Here is a 17,291-nt window from a genome sequence, read left to right on the forward strand (position 1 = left end):
GTAGCTATTGAAAGCCCATCTTTTGTAGTAAGTCTTCATTACATTTATTTTATAAACATCAATAAAATACTGAAAACAGACCATACAAAGAAGTATTCCTCTGCTACAACTTCAAAACAAAAGCACCTACTGCTTAAAAATTACTGAAGGGTCCTAAATATTTCAGAGAAATACTTAAAAATTTCTAGAAGTTGAAATGGAATACAACATGTAAAATAAATGTATAATTTGTCTGTACCTTTAATTTTCCTATTCAAGCAAAACTTTGAAACTACTGCTTACTAATATTTTTGAAGTTTCCCCAGTGTGTTCAAAAGTAACTTGTAGGTGTTTCGCAGACAGGTAATGCAATCATAGGATCCTTGTTTCCTTATGAAACCTAACTTGCAATATTGAGGACAGCCAACACAAACTGTATTGGTTTAAGAAGTAGAAATGTGCTTTAAGAAGCAATTTAGAATTAATGATTTATGTTTTATTTTTTGCAACAGAGAAAAGCAGCAGTGCTGGTGAGAATTAGCATACCCGTTTCTTTAAGAATACATTTAAATGATTTTATTGAAGTAGAGCATTAGTTCTATGTACTCAAAAGACAAGCTTTGGAAAAATATATGTATTTATGTCCTACATTGTCCCTATTACTATAGGAAAAGAGTTGATGCATTTTTTATTATAGCTCTTGGCCACCAGAACTACCCATCTTTAAATTCAGTGTTGAAAGTCGGCTTTATAACTTGTTTAAACACATGCCTGAAAATTACTTGCTACACTGTTGGTGAAGTTAGTCCTGCTGCTTGACACTTGCAAAATAAGAATGTTTCCTTTTTTTCTCAGAGGGTTTCCTTAATTGCAGTTCAATTTTCTGTTGTTATATTTGTGAATTTCCAAGTTTTATCATATGTAAGTAAATATACATAACTTCCTGTTTTTGCAGACAATTGAAATGATTGAGAAAGAACAGAGAGAAGTTGAAAGAAGACCTATCACAAAAATTACTCACAAAGGAGAAATAGAAATTGAAAGTGAAACACCAATGAAAGAGCAAGAGGAAGTTATGGAAATTCAGGTAGAAAAGAAAAAAGAGCAACGCAGTGTATTTATTTAATAGATAGTACGGGTGTAAAGTGGTTTGTATATGATCTTGTTGCTCACATATGTAATTATGTGTTAGGTCTGGTTTGAGTTTATTTTTTCTTTTAACCTTACTGACTTTCACTTCTGGGCCTTGTGGGTTTGGGGCATTTTATTATTGTATTGTATTGTATTGTATTTATTATTCCTGCCCCCTCTCCAAGTTAAGTCCATGACTGTATGATTTTAGCAATAGTAGAAAGTATTCTAAATCTTACCTAAAAGTTATTTACGAGTTCCAGCTCATTCTTTAAATGCATTAGTAGATTTTGTGATAGTCTTTTAGGCTATACAGCTAAAGGGACAGTTTTATGTCTGAAGGGAAGAAAATACCATCAAATATTTAAGCAATATGAGTAGCATTATTAGCACTATTAACAGAGGAAAAAAAAGACAACTGAAAAGTGCTTGACTTTTCTTAGGAACCTAATACGAAGGTTTTTGAGAAGTCAGAGGAAGCTGAAAAAGATAAAGAAGCAAATGAATCTGCATCTCCAGACACTACAAGTCAACATAAAAATCATCTCTTTGATCTTAACTGCAAAATCTGCATAGGTAATTTTGCACAGCATGTAAAAATAAATGCATCATGCTTGTTTAATGCTTTTCAGTCATAAATCTCAATATACCTCAAGAATGTAAATAAATGTGGGGTGTTTTTTTTAGTTTGCTGACAGAGATGTGGAAGCACTGGTTTACTTTGTAATTTACCAAAGAGACAGTATTGACATGATACACTATTGGCATAAAGTTGCCTTCTACTTAAAAAAAAAAAGGGGCGGGGGCTGCAGGGACAGAAATCTCTTTAATTGAGTGTACATGCTATTGCTGACTCCTCATTTCTTTATCTTATCCCATTACAGTGGCAATATTTACGGATAATAATATATAAATACATAGTGTATAAACTTGTATAAATATTTATAAAATGTAAGTTAGGATAAAGAAATGATACTTCAGTGGCAAGATATAGTATTTTTGGTGCATCTTCCTTATCTTCAGAGGAAGTCCACTTTTGTGTCTTTAATAAAAAATAAAAAGCATTGCAATTCATTCTCTGCAGGCCGAATGGCACCACCTACTGATGATCTTTCTGCAAAAAAAGTGAAAGTATCTGTTGGAGTTGCACGGAAGCAGTCGGACAACGAAGCAGAGAGCATTGCAGATGCCCTTTCGTCAACGTCAAGTATTTTAGCTTCAGAATTACTGGAAGATGATAAGCAAGACTCATCAAAATCATCATTGACACCTCTCCCAAAGTAATATAAACTGTAGAAAAAGTATTTTAAAATGAAAGACATTATTAATCTTGTTAAGCTATTATGACTAAAGCTAATTTTTCAAATGCCATTTCATTAATCCATTAGTATACTTGAAGTTATACAGCTTCTTAGGAATGGGGTTCTCTGCTGAAGTAAATGATGCTATGCATTTGTATAAATAATACTACATATATTGTTGTGATTCCAGAATTTCTAATTACCACATTTTCTTTTTGGAGAAGAGTAAACAGCCTTACATTTTCTGGTGCAACAGGGCCTAAAAATGCACGAGTTCATATTAAAAATATCAGAAAATTGATTTCATATTGTATTTTGCTATTAAGAAAAGTATTATGTACAGTGCTGCAACTGAATGAGCGTGTGTATGTATAAAGCTGCAGAATTTGAGATTTCTCTAAACAGAGCATTTACACTGCTAAGTCAGGGTAGTTTAAAATCTCAGCACCACTTTTCTAGAAATGACAGCTAACAGCAGCTTGCTTGATGTTTTGTTGCCATATTTGCTGTCAGCTCTCTCTTCATTTTCTCCCACACTCTGTTACCCACTAAAGAGGGAATTGCAGTTTATGAGGCTGGGTGTTTTTTTGTTTGATGGAGAGATTTCTAGAAAAACATTGACTCCCAGTTATTTAGAATTGACCAGAGTTCATGCTGATATTCTGCCTTTATCAGGACAGTGTGATCCTTTACCAAGGACAGTGGACTTTTTTTTTTTTTTTAATAGTTTGCTGGAGATTCAAATAAGTAATTTCTAATGTAGACAGAAAGAAACGTAGGTTACTGTATTACTGTAACAGCAAATGTGTGGCAGTACTGGTGGCTAGCTTAAAACTGCTGATAGTGTGCCTAGATAACACGTTGGGCTGTGTTGAAATATGTAGGAGCCAGCAAGGCAGGGTGAAGGCCCACAGGCCCACAAGGGTCTTCTCTCCGCCTCTCTATGGCAGGGGAAGATGTTACTGGGTCTGCAGCACCTACATGTGTTTGTGTGTCCTCTTCAGTAGCATTTAGTAACTCTTGGACTAAATAACTTCTCCATTCTCAAAAGACACAGTAGTGAACTAATGTGCTGCTTGTCTGGCAGTCCCCTAATGTAACACATACCTACTCCTCTGGAAGGTGAGAAACGTGGTTGTCTGCCTGTCTCTTTTCATTGACCCTCAAGTATGTTTAACTTAAAAATAAAATTCATAATGACAACTAATTTCCTTTACAAAGAAAGATTATAATTTACATGATCTTGCATAATATGTCATATTCTAAACAAAGTGGGTTTTGTTTGTCATTTTTTAGGTCAGAAACACCTGGAACTGTGGAATGTGAAAGTCTGTTTCTGGCACGTCTGAATTTCATCTGGAAGGGTTTCATCAATATGCCTTCAGTGGCAAAGTTTGTCATTAAGGCTTATCCAGTTTCTGGCTCTTTTGATTATTTAACGGAGGTATTTATATTTACTGCAAAGAATGAAAAAATTCATCTGTTATCTTCAGTGACTTGTTTACCTTGTAGGCTAATCAGAGTATAATGAGGAAAGGCAGTGAAGCGTGATCACTGCTCTGAGTAAAGTGTTTGTGGGAGGACATGGGTTAGGATATGCATTTGTAAGTAAGGTGTTTTTCAGCTTGTCTTATGTGGTTCATTAGGATTCAAGTTATTTGATATGTTTTAAGATGTTTTGCTCTCAGTGTAAGATGTTTCTTGAGGATAAGCAGAGTAATTTCCAGAGCTGGTTTTATAGAAGTTGAACATTTTGTTTATTATAGAACATCTTCTCTAGTGTAAAGTAGGAGGGAAAGATAGGACAAAATTTGCTACTGAGATAACCACCTTGGTGCCATCCATTTTCTGAATTAGAGGTGAGAAAATTTGATCTCAGTTTTGAATTGAAAGCATTAAACGAGTCACTGCCAATTTTTGGCAGAGAAGTGTCTACTGGTTCTTTTTGTTGACAGTGCAAGAAAACTTCTCATCTTCTACAACAGAAGCCTGCATAATGGGTTGTATTTTTTTGCCTATCTGGTGGCAATTCTGGTCCTAACCTTATAAGACTAAATACTACCTGAAAGCAAAAAGTTTATGAAGCCTTCTCTTCAGTGTCTTAGAGGCAGGAAAGGGCTGCAACTGCATATAATAGATGTCCTCATGGCATAAAGTAAGGATCGGAGGGCTCATAAGGCTCATTGTTACTTCTTGCCAATGACACAGGATGCATCAGCTTTCTAATTAAAAGCACTTAGGTCTTCTATTAATGTGATTATCTTTGCTATAAATCTTCAGCGAAGTGCAGGATATGCAATACCATTTAATACTAAAGGATTATTTTACAAATATGTTATTCTGCAAACTCTTCTGCTTTATTTCAAAAAACTGTTTTTCCTTAGCTGTTCCTAAATAATTTTGAAAGTCTATTTTTGTTACTTGTGAATAGTGAATTCAAAAGTACCCAAGAACAAATGTATGTCTATGTATGCACGTGTGAGTAGGTTACGTTTGTCCCTCATGATAAAGATTCTGAAAGTTTATTATATTTCTTCGTAGGTGTGGGGCTCCCACAGCAGTTTGATCTTACAGATAACTTGGGTGTTTCCAGAGCACAGTTCAGTTATGTTTACAGTTAATGTTGCTGAAATAAATAATTTTGGGGAAGGTATAGACAAACAGTATTGAATGATAATGAATTTAGTACAGATCATTCACTTTGCACTGAAAATACTAATTTAAATATAAAAAATATAAATATTAATTAGTTTCTACTGTTGTGACCTCTACTAATATTTTTAAATTATAATTTAAGAGCTGTAAGAATGAAGTATGTCTAACATGTTGAACAGATATTTTATGAAGGTTCTACCACAATTTTTAAGTTGGATTCAGATATCTGTTGTCCTTTCTCGTAGGATTTACCTGATAGTATTCAAGTAGGTGGCAGAATATCACCTCACACTGTCTGGGAGTATGTAGAAAAAATCAAAGCTTCTGGGACCAAGGTAAGAATTTTACATATTGAAGACTTGCTGTTTAACTATATCTTATTGATCCTAAGGATTTTTTTTTTTCTGGAACATTTGCAAAATACATGACACTGTAAGGATAACTGACTGTTCCATTGAGTGGGTTGGATGTCAGCTGATGATGTGTATTTTCTTACAATCTAATCTTAAGCTGTCATTTGCTATTTGAGAATACCTGTATTCCTTTGAGCCAGTAACTCATTGTGAATGTTTGGACACCACATGACTCAAGTGTCACTCTTTAGTTTCAGTGCTGTGACAGTATGCAAAACCATCTCAGTGGTCCTCTGCTGGACTTGTCCCGTGGTGTGCGGGGTGTCCTTGTGCTGGAGAGCCCACAACTAGATAATGTCCTCCAGATGCTCTCTCACAACTGCTGGATAGAAGGGAATAATCATTTCCCCTGGGCTGCTGGCTGCTGTGGTTCTGACACCCACATGCATTTGGCCTTCTTGGCATGAACAGTTGCTGGTTCACATTCAGCTTGTCCACTCAGATCCCTGTGTCCTTTTATGCCAAGCTGCTTTTCAGCCAGCCGGTCCCCCGACCTGTCCTGGTGCATGGGGTTACTCCATCTCAAGGTGCAAGATTTTGCATTTGCTTTTGCTGACCTTCATGCACTGGAATTCATTTTTTTTTTTATAGTCTAAATGCTTTTTATTTGTTTTCCCCAGTTTTCTTTAGTTATTTTTGGCCCTGTTACTGCTCCTTCTGTGTCTCTTTTTATCTGCATTCATGGGGGGACTTTTTATCTTCATCTGAACTATTCTTTTAAATAAAGAGCAGTCACTAAAATAATCAAAATTTCTTAGAAAAATGTATCTGACTATCTTTTTCTCTCTCTTTTTGTAAACAGGAGATCTGTGTAGTTCGCTTTACCCCTGTCACTGAAGAGGATCAGATATCCTATGCATTGTTGTTTGCCTATTTCAGCAGTAGAAAACGCTATGGTGTAGCAGCTAATAACATGAAGCAAGTGAAAGATTTGTACCTCATCCCTTTAGGTTCCTCAGATAAAGTCCCACATCATCTTGTGCCTTTTGATGGGCCTGGTAAGTACAGCTTGGAATTTAGAACTTTATTATTGTAATGCTACTTAAAGACATTTACAACAGGAATATAAGAGAAAATTACATTTAAAAATGCCAGTTATTCTGTTCAAATATATTGTGAGTTTTCCATAGTTTTATATTAGCTTTCTTGAAAAGACATCAATTTCCCATTGTGAGATTCTTTGGATGCTTTAAGTATTGTTGGAAAAATTACTGCATATAACTTTGTTTCATGTTTACAACATTCTTCTTCTAACCCAGGTGGCTTTGTAGGTTACAGTTTCAGTAAATTCAGTGATGCAAGTGAACTATGATAGCAGGCATACTGAGTTCCAAATTAATACTTGAACTTTAAAATATTATTTTTCATTATTTGAAATCTACTAATTAATTTTCTTTCTCAAGTGTTCCAAATTTTCTTAAAAAAAAAAAAAAAGACATAGAAAGTTTAAAAAACGTGTGGGCAAGGAAGAAAAGATCCTGAAACGGCTCTCAGTTGTTCCGAATATACCTGAGTTATTTTGTATCGATTTATTTTGATTATAAAAATTTGTGGACAATTTCTTCTTTTGAGATAGGCAGGGCCGAAATGAAGACATGATGAGCTACAACACACTTTTTTTTTTGCAAGAACCTAAATTACACAGAACAAAATATACATAGTGAAGAGATAGCTAATAGTATACCTTGAAATACCAGACCTTTGTGGAGTGAGGGAAGCATTTTGGAATGTCACTCTTGGTAGATCTTTGAAGTACCTCTAAATTAAATCAATTTGGGGACTTGGTGGTTGCAAGAGTGCAAGTATTTTTTTTTTCCCTCTTGTGCTTTGCTACCACTGTTAGCAGACTGTAGCTGTCTTAAACTAACATGATGTTTAACTTCTGTGCTTTTTCTTATGTGACGAGATGTCCTATATACCTGTCTTGTAATCTGCATTTTGAAGTTATAGTGGGCAATATAGTACTTAAAGCAATTTTAATTTGCAGTGTTTGAAGTAATAATTTTTATGTTGGAAATACATTTTTGATAATTTTGTTTGTTATGTTTAATGATGGAAATTTCAGATGTCATAAAATGCTTTCTATAATATATGAGTATGCACGTTATTTTTGTTAAAATGATTATCTTAACCAAAACATAAGGAGATGATAAATTGCTGTTACAATTTCGTACAGGGATTGAAATACATCGACCAAACTTATTACTGGGATTGATAATTCGCCAGAAAATGAAGAGGCAGATTACTGCTGTTGCAAGTGTTACTAGTAGTTTTGTGGATGAAACTTCTGAAAGTACCTTGAGTAGCTTGCCACCAGAGAAGAAAAGCAAGCCAAACAAACCTGAAGTTTCTCATCATGAGTTGGCACTAGAAGAAGAAGAGGAAAATGATTTTTTTAATTCCTTCACAACTGTGCTACACAAGCAGAGAAATAAACCTCAGCAATCTAATATAGATGATGTTCCAGCAGTTACTGAACCATTGGTAGAAAGTACCAAACATGAACCACCAAAGCCCCTCAGATTTCTTCCTGGAGTCTTGGTTGGATGGGAAAATCAGCCTTCAACTCTGGAGCTTGCAAATAAACCGCTCCCAGTCGATGATATTCTTCAAAGCCTGTTGGGTACGACAGGGCAAGCATATGAGCCCAGCAAGTCAGAAGCAGGTTCCAGTGAAGACATACCATTATTAAATGAGCAGTCAACCTCAAAAGAAGAAAACATGGATGTTGCTGATGTAACTACTGAAGGTAGTGAAGCAAAGACTGGTTTGGATGATCTACAAGAGTCCACTAACGCAACTGTAACTGTGGATGCAGCAGCTGTAGGTACCTCAAGTTCTGCAAGAAGTGCTGGATCTTTAATAGGGCTGAGTCTTAAGGGAAAACCTCCAGATGTCTCTACAGAAGCATTTTTAGCAAATTTATCTGCTCAGTCACAGAATAAAGAAACTGAAGAAAGTAAAGAAAATGACCCAAAACAGCAGTTACCTGACAAGGATAATGTTGCACAGGAAGTTAGAAGGACCACAAGTTCCAGCTTTTCTTCCTCACCAAATGCAGGGAAAATAAACAATGAGAACAACATTAATGTTGGCTCTGCTGAAGGTAGCACTGCTAATACCTCTAAATCACCACCATTTATTAATCTTAAACGAGACCCACGACAGGCAGCTGGACGAAGCCAGCAGACTAATACTTTGGAAAACAAGGAAGGAGACATTAGCAGAAATGAAGACCGACAGAATGCTTCAGGAAATGATCAAGTGGAACCAGAAAATAAACGATCTTCTGGAGAAGTGGGCTTAAGCCTGTATCAAAGTGACCCGCAAACCAGTGAGGCACAGTACAGTTCAGCTGCAGCAAAAGCAGATAACGTGTGTGCATCACAAACGGAAGGTACCAAACACTCGCAGGAAGATGCACTGATGCAAAACATTGAAACAGTGAACTCATTTAGAAGAGGACCAGCAGCAGCTTCATCTCATTTTGAATCTGAAAACTCTTCTCGTTCTGAATTCATTTCCAAAGTCCAAAGCCCTGTTACAAGTGGCAGCTTCCCATCTGTTAGACCTCCACAGCAGAATTTCCAGCATCCTAAACCTAATCCCCCTGGATTTCAGTTTCAGGCTCCTGCACCTCATAACTTTCCCCCACAGAACAACCCTATGTTTGGATTTCCTCCTCATTTACCACCTCCGCTTCTTCCTCCTCCAGGCTTTGGCTTTTCTCAGAATCCGATGATGCCATGGCCACCTGTTGCTCATTTATCAGGTCAGCCACCGCGCTATGCCGGACCCATTGGACAAGGGCTACCGGTGGCTCACAAACAATCAAGATTTTTGGGGCCAGAAAATTTTTTTCAGAGTAAAGATAGTAGGAGACAAGAAAGACGCCACAGCGATCCTTGGGGCAGACAAGAACAGCATTTGGAGAGAGGATTCAGTAGAGGAAAAAATGATCAACACAGGCAAAGATTTTACAGTGAATCCCATCCCCAAAAGAAAGACAGACATGAGAAAGAGTGGAACAACGAAAAATATTGGGAGCCAGATTCTGAAAGAAACAGACGCAGAGACAGAAACCAAGAAAAAGAGAGAGAGAGGAAAAGCAGAGAGGAAGGACAGAGAGACAAAGAAAGATTGCGGTCTCCCCACAGTGACAGGGCTGCTGATGGAAAAAGCCCCAGAGAGACTAGAAATCCAGAAAAAAAGACGGAAAAGCCTAAAAGTGAAGAACAGGCTCATGAAAAAGATAAGGAGAGGGAGAAAGGCAAAGAGAAGCATAGAGAACGAGAAAGTGAGAAGAACAGAGAGAGACATAGGGACCACAGTGATAAAACTAAAAGCAAAAGGTAAAAAGATGCAGGCAGTCTTTTAAAATCCTATTTAAATAAACTGTTAGAGTAACGTCATAAAACTTTGTATAAAAAAAAAGCCTGCTAGGATTGTGCCATCTTTTTTATTCAGTGTTGGTGTTTTGCAGAAACAAGTCTGTCTTCTGGTACCACTCGATGTACCAATACTCATCCTTTTTTTCATTATACCAACTATCGCTAGAAGTAGGAGTTCAATATTTTTAAAAGTTTTACATTGCTGTATATTCAAAATTTTCAAGATTTCTTTTATTAATATGCAATAAAGGCTTAGAAATTTTCTTAGCTGATGAAGTTGGCTTAAGTCTGCAGTATAATTGCTGCCTTTGGTAATTTGTGCTCTCTTCTGTTTTAAGATGCTCTGCTAATTTTCAAGGTGAATTTCATACAATAACCTTTTTAAATTGCACTGTTTTTACAGACTGTAGCAAAGGGCCTCAGAATCCACAAACATTATAACAAAATATAATATGTCCGGAGGTGTGAAGAGTTGGTGTTTTTTTTTTAAATTATTCAGTAGGCCAACAAAATAATTGAAGTGTGTTTCATTAGTTTTTCAAGTATTTCCTAAGCATCTGAAGCAGTTTGTGACCAGAAATTGAAAGGCTGAGCTGCTCAAATGTTACTGCTTTAAACTGCACTTGTTTTAATAAGAAAGCATTTTTAACCTAAATTCTTGAAAATATGATTTGTAGTAGTAAATTCATTTCTCCCACCATTTTCCATGCTTCAAAAACTTGAATATCTAAGCTTGTACATTACTTTGTGTTTTGCTATCCTTTTTACTGTAAAATGTAAATATTTTAAGGGATATTTTGATTCTAAAACGATAAAACTTTCTCACATACTGTCTGTGTTTGATTTCATAGGTGTGAAACTGTAGGCTAAACGAATATAGCAGGCTGAGTTACACAATGCCACATTTGTTCTACACTTCATGGCTCGGATGTTTCAAGTTTTGGGGGGTGAAGAGTGGGGGAGAAGGGCAGAAGGGTGTTTTGTACCATTGGGACTTCCAGTAAATCGATATTTTGTGGAGACTGTCATCCACTGATGCAAAACAAAAAGCAAAAAAAGGCAAATGTGAAAACAAATCTCCTGCTCTTATACTTCTTAAAATACACTGTTCAGTTTGAGTCTGTCAGAAACAACAAAAATATTCCACCATATATAAAAAAATTAGGCTTATTGTTCTGGTTTTCAGTGTTGGTAGGTTGGTCGATTGTTTATTTTTTCACGTGACGTTATGTACTGACGTAGCATTTTGCACTTTGCTGTTGAAAATCCTCTTCTTTCCAGAAAGGTCTTTCCAGTTTAACAATACACTAATTCTTAGTTTTAATTATTAATATATTTTAAGGCAAAATGTAATTCGGATATGTTGCAGGCAGCTGCATGAAATAAAGGGGGCAGTAAACCTTTATTATATTAAGTAATGTTTCGTAGACTCATAGCTGAGAAGATTCATGAGGAAAAAATCCTCAGCTTGTTAGTAGCTTTAATAGCATGATACCGTGACATGATTATATTTGCTTTTCTCCAAATTAATTCCATGGTCTGTATATCAGTAGTGCCATTGAATATATCTGGTAGTATTATGCATGTGTTTTGTTGTTTAAATAATTACATCAGGGTTCTTTAGACACAGAAGTGCACCAAAGCATTGTTCTGGTTTTTTGGAGTAAGTTTTAAGTCAGCAGCTCTGCTTGTGAAGATTTTCTTTCTACCTGTTCAGGAGTATAACAGTCTACTTACGGTCCCCGGGCAACCCACCTCTCACATTCACATCCATTTTTGCTCTAAAAATAAACTGGGAGCAGTGAAAATTGCATCTGTGTGTATGAAAAGGCCAGGAATGCTTTCTGACAGAACTACCAGAAATAATTTGTTTGGAAAGAATATGTAAAATTTGCCACGTGCTTTACTGCCCCCCTTTTGTATGCAGAACCTGAAGAGAGCCTCAGTAAAACAGCTCTTGAGAGAGAGGGTTTTTAGGAGTTTAAATTAACAAGCAGCAACAGTTTCCAGGATTTGGTCCTAGAGTCTGAATTAGTGTAAATGGGAGTAAATCCCGCTACTGCAGGAATAAAGGACATTGTCTTCTCCATTGCCTTCAGCCACCCGTGTTGGCTGGAAGTGCTCCCATGACTTGTTACTTGTTTCACACTGAATTGCTGCTCAGGCCACAGAAAGCAGCGCGCACTGAGGAGGAACTGGCAGTACCCCAGCAGCCCCCGAGAGAACAGGATAAACCCTAAATACGCTTCCTTCCCGGCATCACATGACCACAAAAGGCCCTTCTAAGAGAAACTAGAAGAGGAGAAGAATCTGGGGCCAGCTCTAATGCCAAGTGGGCTTCATGAGCTGCCTGTTGGGAAGAGGCTCCAGTGCATCGGGCTGATTGCTTGAGGGCTCAGAGCAGCTGAAGCGGGTGGAAGGAACCTCACAAACCTCTGCAAATCCTTATTAAAATGTCTCAGGGTAATTCCATCACTGCATCCCACCTTAGTTATCTTCAAGTCATCTGTAACTGACTTGACAGTGCATTTGTTGCTGCACACTAGTTATGGATATGTGGAAAGTAACGTGTGTCACCTGGTTTTACTGTACGTATTGTCTCTGCTTTATGGAAAGACAAAAAAAATTAGAAATCGTTGCTTGTTTCTGATGGGTACCCACTGAAGACTTGTATTCGGAGAATTTCCGTGCAAGGAGGTGATGGTTTATTATCTGCTTTTGAGCAACAGTAAAGTAAAAAAGGAAAAGATAGGAATCAGTCACTATTTTATTTAAGTGTTTTACTTATACAGTAAGTCAGCAGTCAAATAAGAAATGTAGATACTATCATAAATCATTTGTTTAAGCACATTAAAATATAACTTGATGTATTTTGGTTTTATTGCTGACTAAACTAGAATATAACAGCTTTTTCAGAAGGAATAGAGTTTTCACATTTGTATATGAAGAGCTCTATTTATTTTTGAGGTTATAAATTCATGAAAAACATAGGCATGTAAATTCAATTTACTGGGGCCAAAACCTTTGTTTTCAAAATCTCATTTAGGGGCGTATAAGTCAGAAAAGAATGTCTACAGCAAAGCAGTTCTTAGACTCCCTAGTTTTTAAGCTGTTAGGAATAGAAGTTACCTGTAAGCTGACTGCCACCTTCCCATGTTCCAGTCGTGAATGGTTGAAACAAAGAGTTTTCATGTAGTCAAACAGGGGAGACCTCTGCTGGAGAAGACCAGGAGGCATATTTTATATCTGTTCAAGAATTAAGTAAAATACCTTTTCCACTCTTTAAATCATTCTTCTTTAAGTGTAATATTTTAGTGGGAAGACAGGCTTAATTCCTACCCTCTTACAAAAATGCGTAAGTGATGGATAGAGACTCAGGAGGAAGGGAGAATGTCATCACCTTTTAGACTTAATAAATAATTACAGATGTTATGATTTTTAGAATTCTCATTACAAGAAACATTCTTTTAATCCCAAGTGCACCTTTTTTTTCTCCCTCCAATTTCGGTTTTTACACTTGACCTTAATATTATAAAATTATAAAAATTCTAATACAATTTAAGTTTTGGAGAAACAGGTAAGTTGTGTGTTCTCATAAACCAAAAAACAATTAATACTGGCATGACAGTTGGCTTTATGAGCTAATTGCTACCTATTTTTCTACAAAACTATTTCCAGCACAATAAAGAAAAAAACTGCAGACTTTCCCATTATTTTAAAGTAACTACTGAATAGTATATGTAAGTAATTATAAGTAAAGCAGCTGAGCACATTTTAGATATGCTATTAATACTCAACATAAAAAAAAAATAATTAGGGATGATTTTATTAAGCATTTCCTTATGTTGGTTTGCAAGCCTTACACTGCCAGCTAACACAAGAAGCAGGAGGAAAAGGAAATTCATCACTTTTAAAGAGTTTTAAACAGTTTTTCAATTAATTTCCATAATTTCCATTGTAAACATTATACCCTTCTGCTTTCATTAGCTGAATCTTCTTAGAATCTTGGAAGAGCACAACATCTTTAATTTTGCCAATGAATTCCTTCTGAAAAAGCCCTGTAGTGACTATATTGACTTTTCTGCCAATTTCAAACCCTCCAAAATAACAAATGCCTCCATAGTTTAAAGCAGTGTATTTTCTGTGTGGATCAATATCTTCAAAAAGAATGAGCTCCTCATCAAGGTATACCTTAATACAAGTTTGGTTTTGAACTACAGTAACAAAATGCCATCTTTCATCACAACAGGTGTAGTATTTGCTGTGAATTAGAGGGACAGAGATTCTTTCTCCAAGATTAATCACAACTTTTAATGTTCCATTGGCAAGACCAATGGCAAGGAAATCATTATCTTCATCTTCACCTTTTCCCATCCATACTATTAAGCCTTCAGTTTGATTGGTAGTAAAATTTAAAGAAATACGGCTATACTGGAGGTCTCTTTTTCCATAATAAGGATCTGTGTATTTGATGTAGGAGTTGCCAATGAACTTTGCTATGAAAAATCTGGTTTCACTGTCACAGTACTTACCTGACCAGCCTAGTGCACAGACACACGTGTATGAAAACAAAGTAGGCTGAGGAATACAGAGAGCTTGAGACCCACACCTGTTTTGTGAACAGTGAACAGATTGTTCGCACGTGCTCCCTGTCCACTCTTGTGGGCAAGAACAAGAGAAGCCTGAGTTTTCAACTCGACATGTTCCATTATTTTTGCACACTGTGTAACCACAAGCTGTTCCGTCACAGTCACCGACGTTGGCTCCACCTTTGGGGTCAGTCACGGTAAGCCTCAGTTCCCTGTTGTTTATTACAATTTCTCGTATACAGCCAGTGAAACCTGTGGGTTCATTTCCTACTGCCATTGAATGGACAAGGTTTAAGGAGGAAACCCCTCCAACAAAAAAATCTGTGTGTGTGTCTAGTGCGGTCATTCCAGGACTAGCGTTTTGAGTGATGTTGATACCATCCAGGTCCAGGTAGCCTTCATTACCCACTCTTCCAGCTTTGAGCGAATGCCATGTATGGCCATTTGCACGAACCTTCTGAAAGGTCTGCAGGATGACGGTCTTGTCTCCAAGATTGTAGCGTAACTGTATATATCCATTTAGTAACGATATGCATAGAAAGTCACCTGTAAAAAACAGTATAAAATAGTTTTACTTTTTAGGGGCAGCACGCTGAAGATGCGTGATAACACACGTGATGGTCTCACGCCTGCACTTCCCCAATTCTTATTTTCAGTAGCCTTGTACCATCATCATGTATAAATCACACAAAGGAATCATCCATAAGCTTTTTGTGGCCTTTTTTTAATTATTGGAAACTGAGCTCATATTTGCTTCAAAGAAAAGCCCAGCTTTATGAAAAGCCTAGGTAACTGTGAGGTGGGAGGACACAGGATCTCTTTGGCAACCAAGGAATGCGAGCTGGGTGTTCCCACAAAAACAAGTGAGTTTTGGCCGAGTTATAAACACCAGCATACTCTGTGAATAAAGGCGTGATAGATTCGTCAGGTTAGTGCACTGGAAGTTTGTCTGCACCTAACACACTGCTTTCCCTGAAGCTGCTTTTTGCAACAGGGATGTTTTGGCTTTAATAATCTGACAGCTGTAGGAACAGATAAGGTTTTTTATTGAATTGTTCTTTGGAGGCCTCCATGACGGGTGGTATTAGGAGGGAGTTATCTTTTCTTGTACTACCAGTGTTTCTGGCCTTACAGGCAATAGAAAGGGAGAGAGGGTACCACTGTGAACTGTGCCTACAAACGTGAAGAACAAAAACTGGGAAAGGTGAGGAAATGGAAGCTGGAAGGAAAGTATTGAAGGGCAGAGATGGAGTCTAATAGGGGAAGGGGACAGGCAGGCAGAAGAGGATAGCAAAAGAGTGCAAATGAAAGTCACCTTTTCAAACTTTTCAATTTAACTTTTTTGATATATTGCTTTTGGAAATAGTAGGCATAAGTTCCTTTTGTTTGTTTGGGGTTTTTGTTTGTTTTCAATAAATTGATAAATATGTTTGTTAAAGTTGAATGTAAGCTTTCTCTCCTAATGGTTACCAGTAAAACTTAAGTTCATGTAGTATTTTACTAATGAAAAAATACTTTTAAATTTGGAAAGTACAATTTCCTTAAAGATTCAGCATTCTTATGGGTAGACCTGTTAGCAGAATGAATGAAGTTTGCTTTCTTGAGGGTTTCATTTCTGAGTATATCTAAGCCTTGAATTATGCTGCCTTTAGTGAAGTTAAAAATGAACAGCTTAATTTACTGGAGGCTTGTGAAAGTTACTAAAATTACGCCTCTCTTTTTTTCTGGAGATGTTTCAATTTTATTAGTGGCTGTAGAGCACATGCTCCATGCCTCACCTTCCCTGCCCCAGACAACCACAGAAGAATGAGAAGGCTCTTCCTTCCTTCAGCTTCAGTGTAGTGATGGCAGAGCTCTTCCTTCTAGCTTGCTAGTTCCAGCTGTGATGATCCTTTTTACCTACATGTGTTTAGTGTTCTTTTTTGAGTACCTTGTTTGTTTTTACATTTTTCAGAAAATGAATAAAATTCTCTTCACTTGTGATTTCTCTTGCTCAGTGCTGTGGCCTTAAGCTTGCTTCATTTTTCAGTGCACAGTCTGAATGCACTCATCTCGTTTGTTTGAGCAATGTACATAACCTGCTTGTCTATTTCTTTTATCAGGACCTCAATCCTAGGGTAAGAAAGGAGCATCAGAAAAAGTTCCTGAACTACCTCTTTGGCAGCCTTCAATCCCCTCTCCTACCCAAACATGCAGACTTGCCCAAGGACGTGAGTGCTCATTCCTTGCAGTCTAGGAAGAAGGAAAACATCTGACCAGGGTTCCTTGCTCATCTATCTTGTAATGAAGAGCTGGAGAAACTGGAACTTTCTCTAAGACTTCCTGGCCTGCAGGGAAGTTTTGCGGTAGCTTTGCACATTAGACAACAATCTGTCTGAGACAACATTAGAGAATAGTGCTTCAGTGATGTCTAGGAAAAAATGGACACGGTTTCAGCAGTGCTTCTGACTCAAGCCTGGTGATGTCTGTTGCTAATGTACTTGCAGTCAGGTTTGGAGTCTTATTTAGTCTTATTACAAAAGCAAATCTGTGTTATTGCATCCGCTATTTACAGTGTAAAGAAAGGTTATGACTGAGTACTCCGGATTGTGCTTTAGAACAGATTTTGGGCCTCTCTTCAAATGGGAATAACTTTCTTGTCTGCTAGTTGTGAACAAAATAATATAATGTCCCTATTTCGACTCTCTCTGAGTCTCTCGAGGCACCTTGTTACTCCCTTGGTTAGATCCTCTCTTTTCACGATTGACTTTCCATTTTAGTCTTTGGCATGAACAGCAGAGTGTTGAGATAAGTTTTACGACATGGATATTGATCCCAGGATTCAGCTCAATA

The 17,291-nt window shown here is 37.0% G+C and overlaps 2 protein-coding genes across 9 annotated transcripts in view; one reads left to right on the plus strand and one right to left on the minus strand.

The window, feature by feature from the left end:
* Positions 1-10,700, plus strand: part of PHF3 (PHD finger protein 3) — a 51,917-nt gene extending 41,217 nt beyond the window's left edge. For all 8 annotated transcript variants that reach the window (XM_065056202.1, XM_065056203.1, XM_065056206.1 and 5 more), the window contains 7 exons: positions 935-1,066; positions 1,554-1,686; positions 2,195-2,390; positions 3,708-3,855; positions 5,312-5,401; positions 6,282-6,477; positions 7,656-10,700. In XM_065056202.1, coding sequence (XP_064912274.1) covers positions 935-1,066; positions 1,554-1,686; positions 2,195-2,390; positions 3,708-3,855; positions 5,312-5,401; positions 6,282-6,477; positions 7,656-9,835 — 3,075 coding nt within the window. In that variant the 3' untranslated portion in view covers positions 9,836-10,700. The remainder of the gene's footprint in view (positions 1-934; positions 1,067-1,553; positions 1,687-2,194; positions 2,391-3,707; positions 3,856-5,311; positions 5,402-6,281; positions 6,478-7,655) is intronic.
* Positions 9,326-17,291, minus strand: part of EYS (eyes shut homolog) — an 870,368-nt gene continuing 862,402 nt past the window's right edge. The window contains exon 49 of the mRNA XM_065056200.1: positions 9,326-15,005. Within this exon, the coding sequence (XP_064912272.1) occupies positions 13,807-15,005 (1,199 nt within the window). The 3' untranslated portion in view covers positions 9,326-13,806. The remainder of the gene's footprint in view (positions 15,006-17,291) is intronic.

This window comes from Columba livia, chromosome 3, assembly GCF_036013475.1.
Source record: "Columba livia isolate bColLiv1 breed racing homer chromosome 3, bColLiv1.pat.W.v2, whole genome shotgun sequence".
Taxonomy (NCBI): Eukaryota; Metazoa; Chordata; class Aves; order Columbiformes; family Columbidae; genus Columba; species Columba livia.